This window comes from Mus caroli, chromosome 11 (assembly GCF_900094665.2).
Source record: "Mus caroli chromosome 11, CAROLI_EIJ_v1.1, whole genome shotgun sequence".
NCBI classification, from domain to species: Eukaryota; Metazoa; Chordata; class Mammalia; order Rodentia; family Muridae; genus Mus; species Mus caroli.
The window spans coordinates 101,658,923-101,685,170 of NC_034580.1; the positions used below are offsets into that span (position 1 = coordinate 101,658,923).

At 38.3% G+C, this 26,248-nt stretch overlaps 1 protein-coding gene across 7 annotated transcripts in view; it reads left to right on the forward strand.

Annotated features, from left to right (window-relative positions):
• The window catches only part of Tanc2 (tetratricopeptide repeat, ankyrin repeat and coiled-coil containing 2), a 316,075-nt gene that overhangs the window by 134,146 nt on the left and 155,681 nt on the right, over nucleotides 1-26,248 (forward strand). For 4 of the 7 annotated variants that reach the window (XM_029484218.1, XM_029484219.1, XM_029484221.1 and 1 more), the window contains one exon: nucleotides 14,342-14,452. The exons of the other annotated variants lie outside the window; for them this stretch is intronic. In XM_029484218.1, coding sequence (XP_029340078.1) covers nucleotides 14,342-14,452 — 111 coding nt within the window. The remainder of the gene's footprint in view (nucleotides 1-14,341; nucleotides 14,453-26,248) is intronic. 7 annotated transcript variants of the gene reach the window in all.

The following is a 26,248-nucleotide window of genomic DNA, read 5'->3' on the forward strand; positions in this document are numbered from 1 at the left end:
ACCCTAAGTATAACCTGTGTTTCTACCATTAGTATATGACCAAAGTTAGACAAAGAAAACTTAAATGATTGTTTTATGGATGGTTTCAAGTTTGCTTTGGCCCAAACTCTGTCCTCCTGCCTCAGCCTCCTGGGTGCTGTGCATGTCTCACTTGGTTGTGGAGCCAGCTTTATGAAAACTGATTTTATTGTTTACCTCTTCAGCTTTTGTTGCCCCTTACTTTTACATAACGTTTCTCAGATATCCAGTGAGATACATTAGTGAAAGAACAATGTAGGAGACAGTGTCTAAAGTTAGAAATTTGAGATTGGCTTTTTAGCCTCCATTCTTTCTTCTGTTACACATCATGATTTTATTTCCACTCTTCTAGCTTTTCCCTCTACATCTTAAAAATGAAACAGTAAAGAGAGGAGTGTGTTTATTCAGTTCAAAATGCAGATTTGTGAAAACCCCAGAAACTAGATCCAAGCCTAGGTAGTGTGTCCACACTGCATGTCTCCTCTCCTTATGGTCATACTGCCAGTCCTCCCTGCTGTTATGAAATGGAACACTCCTACCTAAGTCAGTCTTCCCTGGCATAGTGCTCATCTAGTTCATCTGGCTACCTTCTTCCCATGGTTTACCTTTCTAGCAGAAAAAGCAATTCAAGTTCAGACCCTGTTTTTTTCATGAGCTAATCATGTTCTTACCTTTTTCCTGTTCTCTACCAAGATGATACCAGGGCATCAGAGACTGAAAAGCAGCTTGCCCTTCTACACAACTGGTAATTTCTGCCCAACATTCTGAGGTCAATGAAATGTGATTCTTAACCCTGGGTTGGAATTACTGAGTGTTCTTTGGTGTGAATTTCCTATTGTAAGACTAGTAACAACTGCACATTCCAAAAACAAGCCAGAAAGTTACTGGCATTCACACTTAATCCTTAGAAATATCTCCATAATCATTTCTGCCCACAGGACAGGCAAGTGTTTGCTTTAATCTGTTAATTTTTAAAAGTTTCAAATGATGCATAGTAGCTGTACATATGTGTAGAATACACTGCAGTAATTGACTGCTCATAGGGTGTGTAATGATCAAATCAGGGTGATTAGACTCACTCATCATTACCTAGTGTTGTGAACATTCAAATTCCTACTGCTTTGAAATACATAGTTATAACAAGTTATTCTTTTATCCTATCTGTTCCTGTATGTGCATGCTTATGTGTGGGTGTATGTATGTGTGCACATATGTGTGCATGTATATGTACTTCCTTGTGCAAGCATGTGTGGAGGCCAGATGTTGACATTGGAATTATATTCCTCAATCATTTCTTCACTTTATTTTTAAACACAGGATCACTAACTGATTCTAGAGGTCATCATTGTGGCTAGAGTGGCTGGTGAGAGCCACAGGAATCCATCTATCTCTGTTTCTAGAGCTATGCATGCCCAGAGTTTTTACTGTTGGTACCGAGGGTTCAAACTCAACCTCTTGCTTGCAGCAAACACTTTACCCTCTAAGCCCTCTTCTTGGTCCCTCTTTTTAACTTATTTGTAGCCAATTTTATTCTAGTACTGGCACAATGCTGATGCTTATGCAAACTGTAGCAGTTTCTACCTTCACACTGAATAATTAAGGTCTTCAGATTACTTGCTTAAAGCTTTGGAGAAAAAACCAACAGTTTCAAACAGCCAGTAAATGACAACTGCCCATCATGTACATTGTTATTGTTCAAATCTGTTTCTCTGTCTCAGATCTAGAGAAAGTTATTTCTTCAAGGAGTTTTATGTCATTTTAATCAGCATATTGTGAGGTACTATCAGTTGCCAGTGCATAAGGGCAGACAGCAGTGTGGCTGCATTCTATATGATTCTGAGTTCTGCACTGAGATTATCTGATGGTAGTACCTTTTAAAAACGTATACACTAATGAAGTTTGATTGCTCATATGCAGTAATAGAACGGGTAGAATTTATACTTGAGGTTTATAATATCAGGATCTAATATATAACATAGCATACTTTTAAATCACTGGTAAAGTGTTCAGCGGGGAATTTGATTTTAACTTTCTTTACTATAAACAATTTTCCTCAACATTCTGTACCATAGAAGACAGTTTGTACCAGTACACTTAGTACAGTATATATTCTTCTAAAAATAATTTTTATTTATTTTATATACAAGTTTTCTGTTTCAAGGCAAAGATAGAGGGGCAGAAAGAACTGAGCCAAGAACTGAGAGCAGCTTACATTTTGCAGTTAGATGTCATAAGTCATCTTCACTAAGGCCAGCCACTCTGGCCAGCACCCTAAAAGTTACCGTGTGTATCTTTCCATGTTCCTCCATTGCTTGTCAACACACCACTACCACCACTGTCATCAACATTATACACTATAAAATATCTAGTGTTGAGCACAACATAATATAAGGCATTATGATGATTTTACAAAGATTAGTTCATTTAAATCTTTGTGATGACCTTGAGCAGTGGTGTCTGTTTTATATGCCATTGCTAAGTAATGAGTCTCACATCGAATTTCAGTTTCTGTCCCAGGGATAGTCTGTGGCCTTGGGAGGTTTAATATAGCTTTGTTATTTGTTTTGTGATCTAAATAATAAATATTAATATCTTTTAGCCATATCTACCTCTTAATTTATTTATCATTCAAATTTGATAGCTTATAATGGGGAGAGACTTTATGCCTCACATTTTTAAGATAAGGAATCCACACTTGAAAAGTTTAATAATTTATCAAAGACAATACAATAAAAGGTCATATAACATAAGTCTCACCACCAAGTGAATTTACTTGTTATTTTTAGAATCCACATGCTCCTTTTAAAAGTCATTTGCTTCAGGGCCAGGGAGAATTGCTCAACTGATAAGTAAGAACCTGGTTTCAATCTTCAATGTCTGCATAAAACTGAGCATTGCAGTACATGCCTGTAATCCCAGACAGATAAACCTGCCTCTCCTCAGATACATTCTTGAATAATAAACAGTAAATGCAAGTTGAAGCATTGTAAGAGGTTCTTCCCACTGTGATAATTTAGCCATTATTAGACTGGCCTTCCCACAGGAAACAACTGTTTTTGGAGACTGCACAGATGACCACATGGCTATGTAATCACTGAGTGAAAGGATAGGGCAGGGGTCAAGAACGAAGCGAACCTTGGATTCTTGCCTGAATATACTTTGTGGAGAATCTGAGAATGACAGTCCTGCTGAGCTGAGGAAACAAAGACCAGAGAAGAGTGTCGCAGAGAATACATCAAGGCTCTGGAATAATAATGGAAAGTATACTGCAACAGAGGAGTAGCATTAAAGCTGGACATGTAATTCCTCACTGCAATCCCTGCACTTAGAAGGCTGAGGTGAGAGAATTACAAGTTCCTGGCCAGGCTGGGTTATATAGTAATAAGAAAGAAGAAAGAAAGGAGTTTTGACAGATTGTGCTAACCATCTATATCAAGTGGAAAATACATTCTGTTGTATTAAGTCGCCATGGTGATGAGACAATCATGTTACTTCCTTCCTTATCTACCCAGGCAAGACAAAGAGAAACGTGATTGTACTATAACTGTGTTCATGGGTCTTTGGACAACAGGTATACTTATATAAATATAAAGGGCAAAAGTGAGCTTGACAGGCTTCAGTCTTTCTCAGATAATCTGAATATACAACATTTCACTGAGATGAAACATTGCTTCTTATATGTGAACTGGGGTTAGCTCTTGTTCCTCCTGGGCTTTGAAAGGACTTATTTGATTCATGTACTTCTATTCCCATTTCTAGCTCTTTGTCGCTTTATTCTTCCTTCCATCCTCTGAAATTAAATACTTCTTATCTGTCTTTTTTTTTCTCTCATTGTTATAGGAAGCACGCTTTTCAGATTTTCTTTCTATGTGAGGTTTGATGAGTGACCATAATAAAGCTTTTTCACACGTCTTCAGCCATTTCTAGTCCTAGCACATTTTAGAAACTGAATCTGAGAGCCCACGAATCAATCTGATGCTTTCAATGATGACCTAATGATGTACTCTTAACTTAACATGGTAACTTTAGCTTTTCTGTGTTGACACATGTAAAACACATTCAGTCTCTGCTTTCTGCCCTCACTTTTGACTTCTTACTGTGCCATCAGTGGAAATAGAAGCTATTAAAAATATGTAAAACTGGGTTGACCTTCCTGTGAGATGGCAAGGAAAATTATCAGAGTGCACTGCTCTGATTAAACAAGAGACTACCTTGCTCAAATGACTTAAGTTTGTCTATGTGAAAAATTGTTTAACTTGCTAATTTATATCTCCCATTTATACCTGATATTTCCTAATTTTCTTACCTAAATACCAATCATGACTCTAATATGTTATTCTTAATAAGAATATTTCATCAGTTGTATCTTTCATATTAGGTACCAAATTGTTTCTGGCATCGTGGATCAAACTAGGACTTTGTACATGTAAGACAGTCATTGTACCACTCTGTCAAATCTACATACCTAGATTTCTAGTCACTATTGGAGATTGGGATACCAATTTAAATGCAGTTGCCAATAAATGTTTTGTTCTCAATAATCTCAAAGTTTAATTACTGTGAAGAGATACCATGACCAAGGCAACTCCTATAAAGGAAAACATTGAATTGGGGCTGAGTTGCAACTCAGAGGTTTAGTCTGTTATCATGGTGGGAAACATGGCAGTGTGAAGGCAGATATGATGATGAAGAAACATCTGGATTGGCAGGCAGCAAGAAGAGAAAGTGAACTGCTGAGCATGACTTGAGCTTTTAAAACCTCAAAGCCTTTTGAATAATGCTAGACTGTTGAAGACTATGGGGACTTTTGAAGCTAGACTGAGTGTATTTTGCATCATGAGATGGCCACTAACCTATTGGTACCCTGAGTAGACTGTTGTGGTTTGAACATGAAATGTACCTCTTAGGTTCACATGCTTAAATACTTTGTTCATAGCTGGTGATATTTGAGAAGGATGTGGAGGAAGTCGTCTTTGAGGCCAAATCTTGAGGCTACATAGCCTAGCCCCATGTCTTGTTCACTGTCCGCTTTCTTTTTTCTTTTTCCTTTTTTTTTTTTTTTCCTTTTTGTTTTTCGAGACAGGGTTTCTCTGTGTTGCCTTGGCTGTCCTGGAACTCACTCTGTAGACCAGGCTGACCTTGAACTCAGAAATCAGCCTGCCTCTGCCTCCCAGATGCTGGGATTAAAGGTGTGTGCTACCACTGCCCAGCTTCTTTTTTCTTTTTTAATAATTGTTTTATTTATTTAACATTCCAAATGTTGCCCTTTTTCCCGGTCCCCCACTTTGCCTCTGAGATGGTGCACCCCCACAACACCCCCCCACACACACACAGAGCCTCATGCTCCTTCCCTGGGGCATCAAGTCTCTACAGGATTAGGTACATCCTCTCCCACTGAGGCCAAACAAGGCAGCAGTCTAGGACTGTTCAGAAGTCAGAAGTCCACATCTCATCTGAGATGTAAGGACATCTCTTTCCTATGAGCTCCTATAAAATTGAAAGCACAGTACATACTACCAACATACAATGCCAAAAAGTATATAATCCCATTCCAAAATGGGGTATTGGGGCATAACAAAGAAATTTTGAAACAAACCCAGCAAGTAAACCCCAAATCCTCACACCTCACATCTGGCATTTGGGATTGACTTTGGGATCATCTAGAGTATAAACACTTCAGGTAGCCTCAGAACTCCACTCTGCCACCGGGAGCGCACACCGTTGCTCGTGAGTTGGCTCTATCCCACATCTGTGACTATTTTAGGCAGATGTTTCATGGTCTCAGTACCACCAATATCCTGAGGTCTTCATTAAAACCTAGGATTCACTTTCACAGATTTATACCATTCTCTCAGAGCCTCTTTACAGGGATGGTCATCCTACCACACATTGCTAGCTATTGTTGCTGGAATTCGAAATATTCCCATAAGCACATGTGTCCATATAGGCACTTGGTCCATAGAGGGTGGCACACAAGACAGTCATAAAGCTTTTATGAGCTGGATATTCCCTGGAGGAAGGAGTTTTACAAGGACAAACTATCCCCAGCTTTTCCACAAGGATTCTAAGGAGTTTATGTGGCAAACACTTTGCCAACTGAGCCAACACTCCAGCTCCTAATATTCTTTTCTTTAAAATAAAACTTTTATGTGTGTGAGTATTTGTCTACATGGATGTATATGTACCATGTTTGTGCCTATGTTCTCATAGACCATAGAAAGGACATTGGATACTTTCAACAGAAGTTACAGATGGTTGTTAGCTGCCATTTGGGGTTCTGGGAACCAAACCTTGGTCCTCTTCAGGACACTTAGTGCTGTTAATCACTGATCCATCTCTCCAATCCCTCTTTTAAATTTTATTTAGTGTTATAGGGGTGTGGAAGTCAGAGGTCAGCTTTTTGGACGCTGGTTTCTTTTTCCACCTTTACATAGGTTCTAGGAATCAAACTCAGGTTGCCAGACTTGAGTAGCAAAGGCATTTGCTGGTTGAGCCACCACCTCACTCCACCCCACCCTTATCTCTATATTCCTTAATAGCAGGATTTAAACTGTTAAGATCTAAGTAAAATATCAAGGCCTAGATGGAATGCTAAGGTGTAGGTAAAGGCTAGGTAACTGCCAGCTGGCTAGCCTGTCATTCTATACTGTTGTGACTATTATAAGGAAACTTTTTCATATGTTGCTTCTACTAGGAAACTTTCTCATGTCCAAGTTGATTACATATTCTTTTATGTTTTGTGCCCTTGGAAACCAATCACAATAAAAGTCAATAGAACTGCTTTGTATACTGAAACAGCTAGATACCTACTTGATATTTACAAAAGGTCCTTCAAAATTTGGTTCACAGCCTCTATAATATTACATATCAGGACAAAAGAAAATCTGAAAAATCTCTTTGAGCAAAAATTGGCTAAAAGTGTTAGCCTTCATGTTCAGCAGATAACCTTAAAAAAAAAGGAAAAAAAAAAGAAAAAGGACTGCTCTTTATAGTTACCCACAATAAACTTGTACCCGATCCAACTACCCAACAGCACTTCCTGTACCTGTGTATAAGCTTTTATAGTATTTGCTTTTATAAGCTACCCCTGTAATGAATCCCGACATAGGAGAGATACCTGCATCTATTTAGATTAAAACTTCCATTTTGAGTAGGGGTTTAATAAAGTTTAAGTTCCCAAGACTCTCCTAGGAACTGACATCCTGGTTGGCAAGAGAACACATGAGTGTTAGACAAGGCCCATCCTGGTTGACAAGTAGACATGAATGTTAAACAAGGCAAGTCCCCTGCCATAGTTGAATACCCCAAACAATGGGAACATGATAAATACACAACAAAGACATGTTCCTAAGGAAATCCCCACATTACTAAGTCCTGATTGGTAGAATAGCTTGGCACAGATGTTTGTAGATCTTAGGCTTAAAAGCCCTACAGGATCTTGACTCAGTGTCACAGTCAGCTCCCAAGCCTGACTTGAGTCCCTGACCCATCATTCTTAGGGTGTGGTGTTTGATAAACAACCCCTGTTTGACTGAGAAAAAAATTAAAAAAAAAAAAAAAAAAGCCTCAAAGCCCACCCTCAGAGACACATTTCCTCCAACAAGGCCACAGCTGCTCCAACAAACCCATCCATCCTAATCCTTGAAATAATGCCACACCCTTTGTGCCTGTGGAGGCCATTTTCATTAAAACCACCACAATAATCTCTCACAGAATGGACATAAAGTGGATAATTAAATTTAGATTCCCTATTGATGTTTAATAAACTCTCAGTTTCATTCATTTGGCCTAGCATCTTAACAATGTTTTGCTATACCTGATTACAACCACACTTGTTTATGTTTTCTGGAATTCTGTGCTTTTACTCAAGTTTTTAAAAGATTGATGTTTTTATTTTATGTATGTCAGTATTTCTTTGCATGTATTTATTTCTGTATACTACACACATACTTAGTACACACAGAGGCCAGAAGAGAGTATCTGGTTCCTAGAATTAGTTATAGATGATTATGAGCTACCACATGGTGCTGAAAACCAAACTTAGGCTCTCAACAAGAGCAGTAAGTGCTTTTAACCACTGAGCCCTCTCTCAAGACCCTAAATAAATTTGTTTTTTTAAATATGACTTGTTAGATGACTATGTTTATAAAAGTTTGCTGCTCTTCTGAGAACCTTAGTTCCATCCTTAGTACACATGTTGGGCTGCTCATAACTGCCTGTGAGTCCAGCTGGCTTCCAAATGCGCGCTCCGCCCCCCACACACACACAGAAAGAGGGAGTAGGAGGCTGGGAGGAGAGGGGGGAAGGAGGGAGGGAGAATGACTGCACTCACACAGATGTGTAAAAAGAAATAAAAGAATTAATATAAGAAAAGAATTTTTTCCAATCAAACTGAAAAAATCAGTATGTTACATAACTAGAAGATTCCCTAGAACATTCTAGATAGATTCATAAAGTTTCAAGAAGCCGTAAAGCTAAATAAACTGTTCCTCTTGGCTAAAAATAAGGATTTTTTTGGTATTAGTGTTACATTAAAATGTCTTCCTTGACCTGGAAAGATCGGTACATAATTTAAAAGGGAACTAGCTTATAGCTATTTCATTAGTTATGATAGGTCAGATACCATAACAGTCTTAAAAATATTTATGATTTCATGCAACAATGTCTGTTTCTAGTTCATCCAGCAAGCTTGGGCAGCTCAGTTAGTCTTGCTCCACCATCTCAATATGAGATTTGCTTCATGATGTTTCTGCATAAGGAAGAGGCAGATGGTAGACTTAGCAGAGGCTTTGTTGTCTGTTGGCTACAGTAGTCACATAGTCCTTCCTAATTTGCACAAGAGCTGAAAGTCCTAATTGCTCTTGTGCTTAGGACTGAATGGAGACTGGATGTTGGTAAGCATCAGTGATGTCTGCCATGCTGTATATTTCTATGAGACTCACATCCTTTCTAGACTAATTAAAATTTTTTCATAATTCAAAGTGAGTCCCATAATATATGGGGAGCAATGTTATGAATGAATAATATTTGAAATGAAAATACCTGTAGATTCTACCAGGTGATTACTGTAGTCCTTCATAAGAAGTCTCGTGATTCTGACTTCCCATTTTCAAACTAGGGCTAAGAGTGTTCTTCATAAGAAAGTTTTATGAAGGTAGAGTGGATTTAGGTAAATGTAGATAAATTTATAAAGTAGTTATCTAAGTCTTAGTTGTCAAGTATTGTTGTTGCCTAGCTTTTTTGAAAGCAGCTCAGTATCTGCAATTAGAATTAGGCTCTAGGGGTGGCAAAATGGCTCAGCGGTACGAACACTGACTGCTCTTCCAAAGATCCTGAGTTCAAATCCCAGCAACCACATGGTGGCTCACAACCACCTGTAATGAGATCTGACGCCTTCTTCTGATACGTCTGCAGTCAGCTACAGTGTACTTATTTATAAATCTTTGGGCCAGAGTGAGCAGAGACTGAGCAAGTCGAGTTGACCGGAGCGAGTGGGACCAACCGGAGAGAGCAGGGTAGACCAGAGTGAGCAGAGGTTCTGAAATTTCAACTCCCAACAACCACATGAAGGCTCACAATCATCTGTACAGCTACAATGTACTCACATAAATAAATAGTTAGGTAGATAGATGGATAGATGGATAGATAGATAGATCCTAAAGAATTGGGCTCTAAAAGAAGTTTCCTATCACTAAGAGAGAAACTATATGTAAATCCCAAACAGAGTGAATTCCTTCCTGCTGACATTTCATTTGTATGTTGACTTGTCATGCTGCATACTTCCATGAGATTCACATCCTTCCTGGGCTACTTAAAAAAAATTTCATAATTCAAAATGAGTACCATAATATTAGGGAGCAATATTATGAATGAAATAATATTTGAAATAAAAATACCTAAGACCCATGGCTTCTTGTTTATTAGGGAAGTACCCTACCATTGTTCCACACACTTCTCCTGATCTTCCTGAAACAAAATTTACAGCTTAAGCATTTTTCTACCACTGAAATATTCTTTTATTTTCATATTTGAAACAGAGCTTCATAAAGCCCTAATCCTCAGATCCACTGTGTAGCCTAAAATTCCTTATCTTCTTGCTTCTGTCTTCCAGTTGCTGGGATTTTAGGTATGTACTACCATGCCTGATACATTTCTGTAAGGAAAGTGTCATCAGTAGGTGTAATGGTGGAAAACAATAGTTTTTAAACTTCAGAGTCCAGGGCTGTAACTCAGTAGTAACAGTGTTCTCTAGGTTTGATTCACAAAATGTTACAAAGGAATAGACAACCATATTACTTGGCAAGACTTTTAATTGCAGAATGTGGTGCTGACATCCATTTCCTATGCATTGTCATTTAGCCACATGTACTGTTTTTCTTGGTTAGTTGTTACTGTCCCAACTTCTTCCTTAGTTTTCTGAAAATGTCTTAAAGGTATGTTGTTCTCACCTTATCCTCATCCAACTAATGTAATCATGACAACTCATCCAGGATGTAGGTACTGTTGGAAATGCAGAATAACTGAGGGGCAGCCTGTGCACAGGGATTTTAGCACTAGGAAAAGCAGAGGATGAAATTCCTTCTGGGTCTGTCTCTTCACTGTTCCTCTAGTATGTTATTCTTCCTCTACATGCTGAAATTTTCCATATTTGAAGCATTCACTGTTCCATGTATCAGTAAATTATATTGTGAGCTGTCATCATATCTAAGCACCGTATTGAATATTTTTCATGATTAAAATTTGTTGAGACAACAATTCTGACTGAAAAAAAGCAAGGCTTTGTAAATAACATGTTTGTTACTAGTAAGTTCTAGAAATAAGACCTAGATCTTTGAAATGATTATGCCCCTTAAATCCATAAGCACTTTCTTCAGCTTAAACCTTCAAAATTAGATTTTTTTTAATAGCATAAGAATCAAGTTTCCAAGCAGGTCAGTGGTGGCGCACGCCTTTAATCCCAGCACTCAGGAGGCAGAGGTAGGCGGATTTCTGAGTTCAAGGCCAGCCTGGTCTACAAAGTGAGTTCCAGGACAGCCAGGGCTATACAGAGAAACCCTGTCTTAAAAAAAGGAAAGAAAGAAAGAAAGAAAGAAAGAAAGAAAGAAAGAAAGAAAGAAAGAAAGAAAGAAAGAAGAAAATCAAGTTTCCAGTGTCAATTAAAATACTTCTCAGAGCAACAGTCATTGCTTCTGTCACAACGGAGTTCTTGGTTTGAGTTTTGGTTAACTTTTTTTTTTAAAGATATTTTCTTTTTTCACATTTCAAATGTTATCCCCTTTCCTAATTTTCCCTCTGAAAATCCCCTATGCCCTGCCCTCTCCCCCTGCTTGCCAACCCACCCACTACTATTCCTGGTTCTGGCATTCCCCTATACTGGGGCATAGAGCCTTCACAGAACCAAGGGCCTCTTCTCCCATTGATGACCGACGAGGCCATCCTCTGCTTCATATATAGTTAGAGCCACAAGTTCCACCATATGTTTTCTTTGATTGGTGGTATAGTTTTAAGGAGCTCTGGGGGTACTGGTTAGTTCATATTGATGTTCCTCCTATGGGGCTTCAGACCCCTTCAGCTCCCTGGGTACTTTCTCTGGCTCCTTCATTGGGGACCTTGTGCTCTGTCCAATGGATGACTGTGAGCATCCACTTCTGTATTTTCCAGGCACTGGCAGAGCCTCACAGAAGACAGCTATATCAGGCTCCTGTCAGCAAGCTCTTGTTGGCATCTGCAGTAGTGTCTGGGTTTGGTGGTTGTTTATGGGATAGATCCCCCAGTCGGGCAATCTCTGGATGGTCGTTCCTTCAGGCTCTGCTCTGAACTTTGTCCCTATAACTTCTTCCATGAGTATTTTGTTCCCCATTCTAAGAAGGATAGAAGTATCCACACTTTGGTCTTCCTTCTTCTTGAATTTTATGTGTTTTGCAAATTGTATCTTGGGTATTGTAAGTTTCTGGCTAATATCCACCTATCAGTGAGTGCATATCATGTGAGTTCTTTTGTGATTGGGTTACATCACTCAGGATATCCTCCAGATCCATCCATTTGCCTAAGAATTTTATAAATTCATTGCTTTTAATAGCTGAGTAGTACTCCATTGTATAAATGTAGCACATTTTCTGTATCCATTCCTCTGTTGAGGGACATCTGGGTTCTTTCCAGCTTCTGGCTATTATAAGTAAGGCTGCTATGAACATAGTGGAGGATGTGTCCTTATTACAAGTTGGACCATCTTCTGGGTATATGCCCAGGAGAGGTATTGCTGGGTCTTCTGGTAGTACTATCTCCAATTTTCTGAGGAACCGCCAGACTGGTTTCCAGAGTGGTTGTACAAGCTTGCAATACCACCAACAATGGAGGAGTGTTCCTCTTCCTCCACATCCCCAGCATCCGCTATCAGAGTCTCAGTTTATGTTTACTTATCCAGTCCAAGCATTGCTCTCATTAGAGTGTAGCTATTAATTACTTGGATGTGATCATCATTATTATTTTACAAAATAATTTAGCCAGATACAGCAGCACATCCCTGCCATCCCAGAGCAGGAGGATTACTGCAAATCTGAAGTCATCCTAATCTGCGTGGCAGGTTCTAGGCCTGCTAGGACTAAAGAATAAGACCCTGACTCAAACAAGTCATTTAACCCCATTATTACTTAAATGAACTAGTGACAAGGTAGATAGTAGAATTAATTAAATATCTACTGAGTGAAGGTACAAAGAAAAACAGATGAAATATCCATTGTGAGCTTTAATGCTAGCCTCAATTCCCTGAAAAGGAAAACAAGTCAGAATAGCATTGATAGTGATAACTCTGCTTGCTGGAATACTATATATATTTTAGAAATAGCCTTTTCTTCTCTTCCATAATTAATGCAAATTCTGGTTTGTTCCAGTGTCCACATTGTCTTTGTAGTGTTCAGGTATTGACATTTTCTGTATTCTCCAGGACCCTTGACTCCATCTCATAATGCTCAAACATGCTTCAGTCTTCCCTCAAGTTCTCCTACTGCTGTCCTCGATTTCTTTCATACATCTCTGCCCTTTTGCTGGTTCCTGTTCATTACTCAAAAACTGTATCATAAAAATATTTTTGAAAATTTTATTCATATGAAGAAAGTCCCTTGATCAGGGACCAGTGCTGTCTTTGTCAGAACTCAGCAGGTGTGGTCATTATTCCAAAACCAGGACTGTGGTTTATTACCAGCCTAGAGAAGGACTGAAGATTTTGAGCAATTAAATCATCAGGGCTGAAGAGATGGCTCAGCAATGAAAAGAGTTTATTCTGCAGTCATGAGAACCAGACTGCCCTAGAGTTTATTATAATTCAGTTTGAAAAATGTCAAAGTAATTAATCTAATTTAACTTTTAAGATATTTAACTAGGCTTTTTTTTGAAAGATGCTTAACCGAATATTTTAATGTAAGTCAATAATGCACCTTAACCCCACACAGCTCGTTTATATGCGCAGTTCGGCAGAGTGGTGCACAACCTAAAATCTAAGCATTTAGGATTTTCAGGGAGAGTACGAGTTATATACAAGATACCTATTTTGAATATGACCTTTTATTAAGTACAAATATCAAGTTTATGAATATACTAATATAATATTGAATAATTTTATGGTATGGAGTGTTACTATTGTCTAGGTTTCATGATTAAGTTTGTAACTAAGACATATCTTTTTAGCATTTGTGTTAACTTGTCATGGCCTACTTTGTATTTTAGTATCCTAGCATTGTTGACTTCTTACTCTAGTGGCTGAACAGCAAAATGATTGATTTCCTTATTAAACTACATCAATAGTTAATCATACTTTCAGTACTTATCATGAGTAATTTTTTTCTGGATAAAGGAAACTTCATTACAGCTGTTGTAATTAAACCTTAAAACTTCTTTCAGTACTTTGATTAGTTAGTACTTGTATTTGAAGGCACAGAAAGCCAAGACAAGAAAGTCCTCTCTTAATAAAGAGAGGAAGTAACCAGAGGTGGTAGACAATTACCATTTATGCTCAAAGTCTTGGATATTAGATTTTAGCTTTTCCCATTTTCAATGACTTTTAAGCAAGACCCATCTCCTGTATGAGGAATGCAGTTAATTTTTTTTTCTGGCACAAAAAATAGGGTAACCTGATCTGAGTCTGACAGAGTGTGTCGTTCATGTAAGTGCTTCCATCTGTTGCCTGCTGTTCCCCTTACTCATGACCCCTCTGTGTTTCTCTCTTTCCCTTTCCCCTTCTCTTTCCCTCTGTTCCTCTTTCCTTTTTCTCACCCCTCTTCTGCTTTCCTCTCCTTTTCCTTCTTTCTCTCTCTCTTTTTGTCCTTAGCCCCTCTGAGGAAGGCAAAGTTTGTTGAGAGCCCACGAATTCCAGAGTCCGAGCTTGGCTCCCCAACCCTCACTTCAGCTCAGAAACTGGATGTGGATGCATACTGCCCTGGTAAGCATGCATGCAGCGTCTGCTTTGAAAAGGGGAGGATTGCAGCAGGCCCACCCGGCAGAGCAGCCTTGCATGTATAGTACTCATAAAAACACGTTAATTCTTGCATCTTAATATCTTTTCTCCTAAAAGAGCATAGGTTTTATAAAGTACATGTTGTTTTATCTACTGATGAGAGTATTGCAAACAGTTTCAAAGATAAATTTCAAAGTAATTTTGGCAGATGAGGTTTTCAGGATTATTTTTGTGATTTGAAGTAATTAAAGACATGTGATAGTGGCCCTGTGTGGACAGGAGCATCAAAGATATGTGTAAGAATGCTCATTCAGTACTGGACCTTTTGAGTATGACTTGTGCCTAATTGTTGTTGGAATTCTGGATAGTTGCAAAAAATGCTTTAGATATTAGAAATATTAAAGTTGAATTAGATACTGAGCTTGATTCCTCTTGAACACTCACTTTTACAGATACCCTCTTCTTGTGAATGGCCTGTAAACACATGTGGACTTCACTAAATCCTTCTTGTGTGGGAGCCAAACAGACAGGCTCATTATTAGTGCTCAGATTCTTTCATACTTCAGTGAGTTGCCTGGCAGCAACCTTTACCCTCTTCTCTAGAGTGAGTCCATAGAATTGTGTCAGAAACATTGTAGCTCCAGTTGAAAGGACAGTTCAGAACGGTAGCAAAGAACCTTGAGATACTTGGTTTTAGGTCTTTTGTTTATTCTTGCTCATTAAAAATGATATTAAACCACTGAGGGAAAATAACAATACTATATATTTTACTTGGAGTGAACAGGACACAGTGATTCCTACTTCTAAATTCCTACTTCTGAAAATTTATCATTTTTCAGATCTGAAATGTCAGGGTTTTATCTCTGCAGCCAGATAGGACACACTTATGTAACACAAAACAGTACAGAAAAACTTGAGCCACATCCTGATAAATAAGATATAATTGACTTTATGAATCCATTTTGAGTATTAAAAGACCTTGAGGGTTTTATTCTCAGACTTATCTTTCTTAAGTCAGTAGTAGTTTATATTAAATATGGGCTTCTCTTTTTCCCAAAGCAACAAAAGTTCTTCTGGTAGCATTGCATAAGTTCTTCATTCTGTCACAGCAAATGCAGTATTGTACTTTGCATTCATTTGTAAATTAGTGTTATAAAATAAATGCTGAATCTTTTACTTATTTTCCTAACTGCCTCCTCTTACCACCTAGTACCTCTCTTTTCTTCCCCTTTCCTTATCTCCTTTTTACCCTCCTTTCCTCCTCCTTTTTGCTCTATTCCTTTAAATCTGGGCTCTAACAGAGGGATGCATAGAAGTTAAGCAAACCCTCCTACACTGAACTGTGCTTCCAGCCTGAATGAGACTTTTTCTTTTCTAGATTCACAAGTCAGAATGACTGTCAGGAGCCTAATCTCTTTAACACCATATTAATTATATCACTGATCTAATGTAGCTGTTGTTCTGGTTATGAAGCAAAGTAGTTGTGACTTGGGAATGTCTGTGCTAAATCGCTCTGGGCAGTCTTAGTAATGTGATTATTTATGCATATTTTCCACAAGTATGGATTCTTTGTTAGTATAACCAAACTTGAGCTAAGGTTTTTAGAACACCAGGAAGAATCAAAACACAGTGCCAGAATGTTTCCTACTGTGCTTCCTAGGCTTCACTTTATAATCTGAAACAGATTTATAGCATAGACGCGTTGTACTGAATTGTTGTTTTATAATAATGTTTTTAGATTTCCTAAAATAAGTTTCTATTAAGATAAGAGTGTAACCTGGGATTGAAGATAGTATTATCTCTAGGTAGTATCAAAAATAAGCAATAAACAAAATGAATTAAAGAGTGCAGTACATATAAACAAACAGAAGGCTGCCCCAGAGTCCAATGCTTTGTCATCCCACTCCATCGATTAGAAGGTTTCAGAGGCAGCCTCAGATCTGAGATCTCTCTGCCCTTCTGCCCTTCTGCCTTCCCCTGTCTTTCTCCCCTGAAGTAGCATGGGGACAAGCGTTCTCTGAAGTTACATTGTCTGCCTAAAGATAGATTGTCCGACAACAGGAACTCAGTTTTTAGTAGTCCTCTTCCAGGGAACCTCACCAACCAGGAAAAATGACTGTGTCACAGGAAAGGACAATAAAGGTTGATCCCGTGCCGAGACAGACTCTGTCACGGGACTCTATTTATTCTACCACAAGAATATTTATCTTTATATATATATATATATATATATATATATATATATCATTTACAATCCTAAATGGCCAAAGCATCATTTCTCCTCTCTCTGTGAGAGGGCAAGCATAGGAGTGTCACAGGTACTTGGCACTTGGCTTTGTTCCTAGTGTGCGTGTGTGCGTGTAGTACATTTCCTACCTTTTCTTTCATTGGCATATTTACTGTTGGCCTATTTCATAGGCTCAGTTAACAGAACTTTTGAAGATAAAGGGATTTTTTTTTCTACTTCTACAAAACAAATAACAAACCTATTTATGGGTTTTGTAATTTTTAATGTATTATCTGCTAACAGAACAAGGAATACATGCTCTTTTATATTTGTATTTTAATACAGTTAAGACTGATGTTCTTGTCTAACTGTTTTACCTGTCAACTGCAAATTTAGGGAACTGTGTCTCATGGAAACTTAAGGTTAGAACACTTTTTCTTATATCCTGACAGGTTTCAGAATGATCAGACCTTGCCCAAATGCAGACTGCTTGGGCCCACCCCTATAATTTCTGATTCAGTGGGTCTGGGGTAGATTGAATGTTTGCATTTCTTAGCAAATTCTTAACAAATCAATGTCGAAGCTGTTGGTAGATGTGTCATACTTTAAGAACCAGTTGGTGTAAAGTCTATTGTAGACTGCTTACAAATGGTACAGTAAACAGTGCTGAAAGTCTGTGGGGTATATTGTATTACTCTTGACCTCTTTGGAATAATTGGCAGTGTGTCTATACATTTTAAGCCAGGGGAATAGATGCTTTGTGTCTGAAATAAGGACATACATACTTTTTTTCCATCTGTTCCTGACATCTCCATCCTTGTGTATTTTCTGTATTGTTCTGTATGTGAAAGGAAACTTTGAATCCAGCCAGACTAAGTCATCAATGTTTAGTCTATAGTCTAAGGTCTAAAGTAGTTACTTTATGATGTAACTGTTGATCCAGAATACCTGTCTAATAAATTGAATGCTTCAATCTATATAGCCCTAGAGTGTTGAGTATCTAGGTTTTACAATTTCTCAAATTAAATGTGTCATGCACAAAATATAGAAATATGTAAGTAAATAATATGCTTTGGTTCTACCTTTGCAGCCATGGACATAGTTTATAGCATTCAGGAATGCTCAGAGAACTGTGTTAGATAATTGTTTCATAGTAGGCAAACTAAAACCTAGAGAGTGTGAGTGATTTGTATAGTGTCCATAGTAGGATTTGTTGCTTAGTTCTTGAAGTAGACAGCATATAGTCTAGAAACACATTGCCCTCTAACCCAGTTATCATATGCATCCTGTAAGCATACTGTATTATTCATACATTAAGAAATCAAAATTTTTTTAGTTTTGTTTCATTCATTCATTCATTCATTCACTTTACATCCTGCTCACTGCCCCTTCCCAGTCTAGTCAACCCCTCCCATAATCCTTCCCCCATCCCCTATTATCCTCTGAGAAGATGAGATTCCCCTTGAGTATCCTCTCACCCTGGCACTTCAAGTCTCTGGGAGGCTAGGTGCATCCTCTCTCAGTGAGGCCAGATATGGCAACCTAGCTAGAATGTATGCCATGGACAGACATCAATCAGGTTGTTTTTAATAGCTCTGCTCTAGTTGTTCAGGACCCACATGAAGGCCAAGCTGTACATCTGCTACATATACGTGAGGAGGCGTAGGTCAAGCTCACGTATGCTCTTTGGTTGGTGGTGCAGTCTCTGAGAGCCCAAAGGGTCTAGGTCAGTTTACTCTTGGTCTTCCTGTAGAGTTCTTATCCCCTTGGGGGCCTGCAACTCTTCCCCCTACTCTTCCATAAGAGTACCCAAGTACAAGAAAAGAAAAATGCAGAGGCAGGTGGATTTCTGAGTTCAAGGCCAGCCTGGTCTACAAAGTGAGTTCCAGGACAGCCAGGGCTATACAGAGAACCTTGTCCGGAAAAAAAAAAAAAAAAAGAGTACCCAAGACTATCCACTGTTTGGCTGTGGGTGTCTGCATCTGTCTGAATCAGCTGCTGGGTAGATCTTCTCAGAGGGATTGGTGCTTACCCACGGTATGGATCTCAAGTTGGGCCGGTTATTGGCTGGCCATTACCTCAGTCTCTGTTTCATCCCCGTTCTTGCATTTCTTGTAGATAGGATAAATTTTGGGTCAAAAGTTTTGTGGGTAGGTTGGTATCCCTATCGCTCCATTGGGTTCCTGCCTGGTACAGGAGGTGGCCTCTTCAGGTTCCATATCCCCAGTACTGTGAATCACATCTAAGGTCACTCCCATTGATTCTTGGGTGCCTCCCTTATCCCAGGTCTGCATCATGTCCTGGAGATGCTCACCACCACCACCATCCCACCCCCCATCAGATGCAGATCTTCATTCATTCTCATGACCATCTGTCCATCTTCTCTGTCCCTGCACACATCTGATCCTGAACTCCCTTCATTCCCATCCCCATTCCCTCTCCCATTCAGCTCCCTCCCTCCATCTGCCTCTTATGTATGTTTTATTTCCCCCTTCTAAGTGATATTCAAGCATCCACACTTGGGCCTTCCTTCTTGTTCAGCTTTTTTGATTCTGTGGAGTGTAACATGGGTATCCTGTATTTTATGGCTAATATCCACCTATAAGTGAGTACATACCATACATGTCCTTTTGGGACTAGGTTACCTCGCTCAGGATGATATTCAAGTCCTGTCCATTTGCCTGAAAAATTCATGAGGCCTTTGTTTTTAATAGCTGAATAGTATTCTATGAGTAACCCTGGCTGTTCTAGAACTCACTTGTAGATCAGACTGGCCTTGGACTCAGATCTGCCAGCCTCTGCCTCCAAAGTGCTGGGATCAAAGGCATGTACCACTCGCTCCTGGCTTGAAATTTTTATTTTAATATGTGACAGAGTTGTAATTTATTTTTCTGAAATGGGGTAACCAACTTATGTCAATCATTTCAATAGAACAGTTCTCCAAGTAAGAAAATAGACTTTATTGCTACTCTGTTTATGGTTTATCTCTAGTTTTTGAGCAAGTCACTTAACCTTTCTCTAAGCCTGAGTTTTTCTCATCTATAAAAATGGAGGTCTGGTTGGTATTGTTGTTCTTCCTATGGGTTGCAAACCCCTTCAGCTCCTTTAGTCCTTCCCCTAACTCCTCCATTGGAGTCCCCATGCTCAGGCTAATGTTTGGCTGCATGCATCAACATCTGTATTGGTCAAGCTCTGGCAGAGCCTCTCAAGGGACAGCTATACCAGGCTCCTGTCAGCAAGCTCTTATTAGCATCAGTAATAGTGTCTGGGTTTGGTGTCTGCAGATGGGATGATCCCTAGGTGGGGCAGTCTCTGGATGGCCTGTCCTTTAGACTCCGTTCCACTCTTTGTCCCTGGATTTCCTTTTGACAGGAGGAATTCTGGACTATTATTTTTGAGGTAGGTGAGGTAAGTGGGTGGCCCCATCCCTCAGCTGAGGGCTGTGCCTATCTACTGTATATGAGCTCTATGGGTTGTATCTTGCCTTTGTTGGGTATTTCGGCTAATGTTCTTTCTCTCTGTTGGGTCCTGGGAACCTCTTGAGTCCCTTGCATCTGGAACTTTCTAGTCGCTAACCCCAGAATAAAGCTCCCAGGAACTAAACCATCAACCACATGCAAGGGGCCCATGACTCCAGCTGAATATCTGGCAGAGGATGACCTTATCTAGCATCAGTGGGAGGGGATCCCCTTGGTTCTGTGGAGGCTTGATGACCCAGCGTAAGGGAATGCTAGGGTGCTGAGGTGAGAGTGGGTGGGTGGATTGGGAGCACCCTCATTGAGCCAAGGGATGGGGAGAGGGGATTTGTGGAGGGGATAACATTTAAAATGTAAATAAAATAACCAATAAAAAATAAGCAAGTGAACCACAAAAAAATAGAGATAATAGTTGTAAAACAGATCAGTATGCACAAAGCATTTACCAGAATGCTTTTGGGTCACACTGAATGCACTGAAATGTTAATTAATATATTATAGTGATAACTCTGAAATGTGGATACAACTTTTGAGTATTTTCGAAATAATCAGAAATATATTTAAGGTTTGGGAGACAAACAAGTTACAGTCATTTTTAGTAAAACAAGTGTCAGAGGTTTTTTGTTTTTGTTTTTGTTTTTGGTTTTGGTTTTGGTTTTTCAAGACAGGGTTTCTCTGTGTAGCCCTGGCTGTCCTGGAACTCACTCTGTAGACCAGGCTAGCCTCAAACTCAGAAATCCGCCTGCCTCTGCCTCCCAAGTGCTGGGATTAAAGGCGTGTGTGCACCACCACCACCTGGCAGAGTATTTTAATTCTAATTTCTCCCTCACTAGTCATAGGCTCAAGAATACGTTGAGTAATTTATCTGTGTCTTAGTTTCATTTCATAGCAACATTATCTATAACATGACATTTCTGTAATTTTTTTAAATTATATATTTATATAAATATAAGACTATATAGAAAAATATCTAGGAGAAAACACCAAACTATAATATTGCTAGCCCACAAGGAAGATGAGATTTTTCAGGATGGTATAATTGGTGAGATGGTGCTAAAACTAGCAGATCTTAAATCTGGCTGAGGATTGCATGGCACTTTAATGGCCTGTTCTTGGGCCACATGTATTAGTGAGTAAAAACTTAGGTTTTAGAGTTAGACCTGGATTTAATATGTTTTTCTCTTTGGCAGGGGACACAGGTACTGAGAATTAAAACAAGGGCTATGCTGAGCTAGGTCCCCAACTCTGATCTGGGTTTAATTTTAGACTCTTCCACCTGCTAGCGATGTAGTATTCTAATGTTCACATATACCCACAATCAATCAGTCAATAAATAAATATTTTTAAAAGTCTGAGCATACTGCTATAATTCCAGCCCTCAGGAGGCAGAGGCAAGAGTATTACAAGCTGGAAACTCGTCTGGGTCATATTGTCTGTGTATTCGGGGTTAGCCTGGCTTACATACTGAGATGTGCCTCAAAAACAAGTTATTTGTAAAATTGATATCAAAATAGATCTTTTTCTTTCATATTGCAAGGTTCTTAGATTCTTAGTGTAACTCACACAAATAGCTGACACTACATGCTAAGCTCCAAGACAGTAAACAGTGGAATATTAGTACTTTTCTATTGAGGCTTGTCATTACCTTGACACACTTGTGCATTTTCTGAAATTTGTACATCAGGCTTTTACTGAAAGATTTTTAGTAATCAGAGACCAGAAAAAAAGATTTTTGTTTTGTTTATATTTATATTTCGAAGTAGTTGTCATACATAATCTAACTCCTAAGGTGTTGGTCAAATGGCTTTTGTCTGGGATGGGAGTTGGCTAGATAGCTGTAGGGTTTTGTTTGGATTGACATCTAGATCTATGTTGAGACTGAGGTTGGAATGCATCAGTCAGAGAAACCACTTGTTTTCTTGGTGAATTTCAAGAACACAAGAAGAGTTCAGCTACACGGCACAAGTTCATAATTACCCCATTGTCTAAGCAAAGTCATGTGCCCAAGCCCAAGAAGCTCTTGTAGAAAAGTTTAAGTTTAGATCTATCTCCATTAATGAAGCCTTAGTTCTAACAGTTGTTAGCATTTTCCCTCTTACTCTGTTCATTCTTCTGCCTCATCTTTAATTATGGCCAAGGAAACTGAACATGGGGGGTGCCTTAATACCATCTGTTCTGTAATTGAGGAGGCACTGGAGGCCGTGGCTTTCATTCTTGATCCCTGGTGAGCAGTGCTTCATGTAATCAGGAGCTATTTTTACAAGAACACAAGAAAAGCTCTGCACCTTTTCAACACTTGCTGGGAGTCACTCACTTCTAGTATTCTGAAAAAGAAAACTTCAGGTAATCATTTGAGAACTAAGAAATGGGAAGGAGCCAGGAGGTTAAAGGACACTACAAGAAAACCTACAAAATCAACTAACCTGGGCCCATAGGGACTCATAGAGACTGAACTGCCAACCAGAGAGCATGCATGGATCAGACCTAGGTCCTCTGCACATGTTTAAGGTGTGCCGCTGGGTCTTCATTGGGACTCCTAAAAGGGGAGCAGGGGCTGTCTCTGACTACATGGATTCCTCTCCACTAACTGGGCCACCTCATCTATCCTCAATGAAGAAGATGCACCCAGTCTTACTGCAACTTGATATGCCAAGACTCATTGAGATGGGAGGCCTCCCCTCTTCTGAGAAGAATAGAAGGATGGATAGGGGGAGGGGAGAAGAGAGGGAGGGGCTGGGAGGGAGGGGAGAAGAGAGGGAGGGACTGGGAGGAGAGAAAGGAAGGGAATCTGTGATCAGGATGTAAAGTAAATAAATAACTTAATAAATAGATTGCATTTACTAATATATATATACACTAACTTATTACATGTATATGCAAGAAATAAATGTGTGTACATTTGCAACCTGCTAAAAAAAGATATAAGAAATGGAAATATAATCAATTTTGCTTTGGTGCTTGGGACAAGATAATCACTTTTTTCTACCTCTGTTAGAACACATAAATTCATTTAATATTAGCACAACAAGCTGTCATATTTAAATAGATGAGAAATCATAGTTTGTAATGAGTGGATTATGTAAATAACCTAGCAGTGAAAATGCTAAGAGAAATAGGAAGAAACTAGGGACATAATGTTTAATATTTGTATGCAGACACCATGATAGAAATACAGATTAGAGAATTAAATCATTTTTATTAGGTATTTGCTTTTGTGACAGTAATCCTTATTTTCTTCCTGGGTATTGGCCACTTGAAGCAGAAGGTACTTACTGTAGGTGCTGTAAACCTGCTAAGTAGAGAATTGGTATTTTCAAAAGTAAAGCTCATAAAATGTCTTCTGGGATTGTTACTAGATTTTTATGCAGCTGATTTTTTTTTTTTGGCCTGTGTTATATTTATCACAGAATTTAATTTGCTGTGATTTAATTAAATTATATTTTATTTCTCCCATGAAAGTGAATTTCTTGGTTATAGGAACTGTGCCCATATTTCATAAGTGTATTTCTAATACCTAACCCAGTGCTGGACATCAGAAATTCTAAGTAAAAATAGTGTTTTTAAATTATTAAGTATTTTCCTACATTGTCTTTGTGGTAAGAGAACAGGACTTTATCTTGGTGTGATGTCAATATGTGAATCTATACAAGAAAAAAAAATCACAATTTTACAGGAAGCATTTTTAAAACATCCAACAGTAACAAATATAGCACACAAACCTGGCAAGTAAGTGATTATCTAGTTAACTGTGTTCTGCCAGTGTTGTTTTCTGAGTTTCAGTGACTCACTATAGCTAAGATGGTATCATTGGGGGAAGATTGGTGATGGATATATGCATCTTATTTGTCCATATTTATGATAGGTAGCTTATCAGGATGTAATTTACTTATGTAATTTGCCCTTGTAAAATATACAACTCTGATTTTTTAAAGTATATTTACAGGGTTGTACATGCATTTAGCTCATTTATCAGATTTTAGCTCCCTGCAATTCTATACTTATTCATAATCTTTCCTCACCACAGCCCAATGGAGCAACTGATCTGTTCTTTGTAGCTATGCATTTGCCTCACTTAGACATTTCATGTCACACAAAATCACGTGCTGTGTGGTCTTTTATATTTGACTAACTTAGCACAGAATTTTCAAGTTTGATTAATTTTGGGGTACTTTATTCATTGCCCTACTAGTTCTTTTTCATGGCTAAGTAATATCCCATTATGGGTACACCATATTTTATTTACCCATTAACTAGTTGATGGCTATTTTGATTGATTACACTTGATTACTATTGTAAGTAATACTGGTATAAACATTCATGGGTAAATTGTTTATCTTCTTTCTGCATTAGTACTTTAAAGTACCAAAAATATGAATGTAAAAAGGATTGTAGAAATCTGCCTCTTGAGGCACTTCCATTGCTTGTCTTAGCAGTTACACCATGTGTTGTTATAGTTGCTGAGATTGAAATAGTATAATATGCCTGCTACTAAGTTACTTGTCTTACAATGCTGGCGATCAAACACAAGGTCTTGGTCATGGTTGGCAAATACCCTTTTATCAAGTATACTCTCAATATTTCACATTTCAATATTCATGAGTTAGACCATTTCCTTCCAGTGAGGCACTAAATCATGGTAATTGGAAGCCTGAATTTACTCCATATGCCTCAGTCTTGTCTTTTGTAAAATGAAATAATAAAAATACCTACTTCATAAACTTATCAAGATAAAGTAAGGTAAGCTGAGTGTGGGCATACACGGCAGTAGTCCCAGCACTCAGGAGGCTGAGGCAGGAGGATCATGACTTCAAGGTCAACCTGGGCTTTATAAGTCCCTGTCACAAAACACAGCAAAACAGAGCTTCTTACACCCATAATGAGAGAAACAATCTGTTCTATTTTCAGATTATAGCAGTTTTTATTGACAAGAACTAGGAGAAGAGGAAGATAAGGCAAGAATGCAACTATCAAGAAAGTGTCATCCTTCATGAAATCACATGTCAGTTTATCTAGGGGGCTAAGGCAGGAGGAAGATATGAGGTCAGGTCCAATTTATACTGCTTAAAAATAAGTTTTAATGATTAAATAAGTTAAGATTTGTAAAGCATTTTGAATATCAACTTGTATTGATATTCAAATATGGTATTCTAAGTGTAGCAAATAAACAGGTCATATAGTGATCCTTAAGTTTCCACATCTCTTACATGTTTTATAAATTCTGTTAAATTTAGCGTTAAAATTTATCTATACAAAATGTTTGGTATTTGCTAATTACAACTTTTTAGGAGAAAATGAAATGGGGCTCTTAAATATCTAGAGATCTAGAATTTATGATAGAAAATTGGGAAACAACAAACTTTCAGTCATTTGGCAAGTATAATACTACATAAACACATATTTATAGTATAAGAATAATTCTACCTATTATTTTTTTCTGTTGCAAGGAGATTTATTTATGGTGCCCAATGAAAGGAAAATAGAGTGTCTGGCATACGTTCAGTGGTGTTCTATGTAGTTTTCCACAGATGGGACTTTGTGTTTAGTACTAGTATTCAAAAATACACATGCAGCCCTGGTCTGATGATCCAGCTGGTGACCTTAGAATGGAAGCCATGGTAAATGGGAACTGAATGGTAAAACTCCAAGTCTTTCTTTTCTTAGCATTTGAAGTGTTTAAATGTGTAATATTGAGTATTATAAATTGTAGAAAGCTTTTGTGTCTTGGTGACAAACCATGTGACACTGTAGTTAATGATTGCTATGTTAAAAAGATATAAAATGCATTCTAAAATAGTGTATAATATCTGTGTGAGTATGACTTCTTACAAAATAGGATTAAGTGTACCTGGACTTAAAACTTGAAAAACTGATTTATGTAAACATCTCATTAAAGGTTTTCTAAATCTCAGTTAAGGAGGATCATTGTGAATTCCCTGGCTCATTTTTTAATAATGTAAAAAATATCTTAAGAGTGAGTAGTTTGAAATTCCTAGCCAAATGGATGGACCTGGAGGGCATCATCTTGAGTGAAGTAACACAATCACAAAAGAACTCACACAATATGTATTCATTGATAAG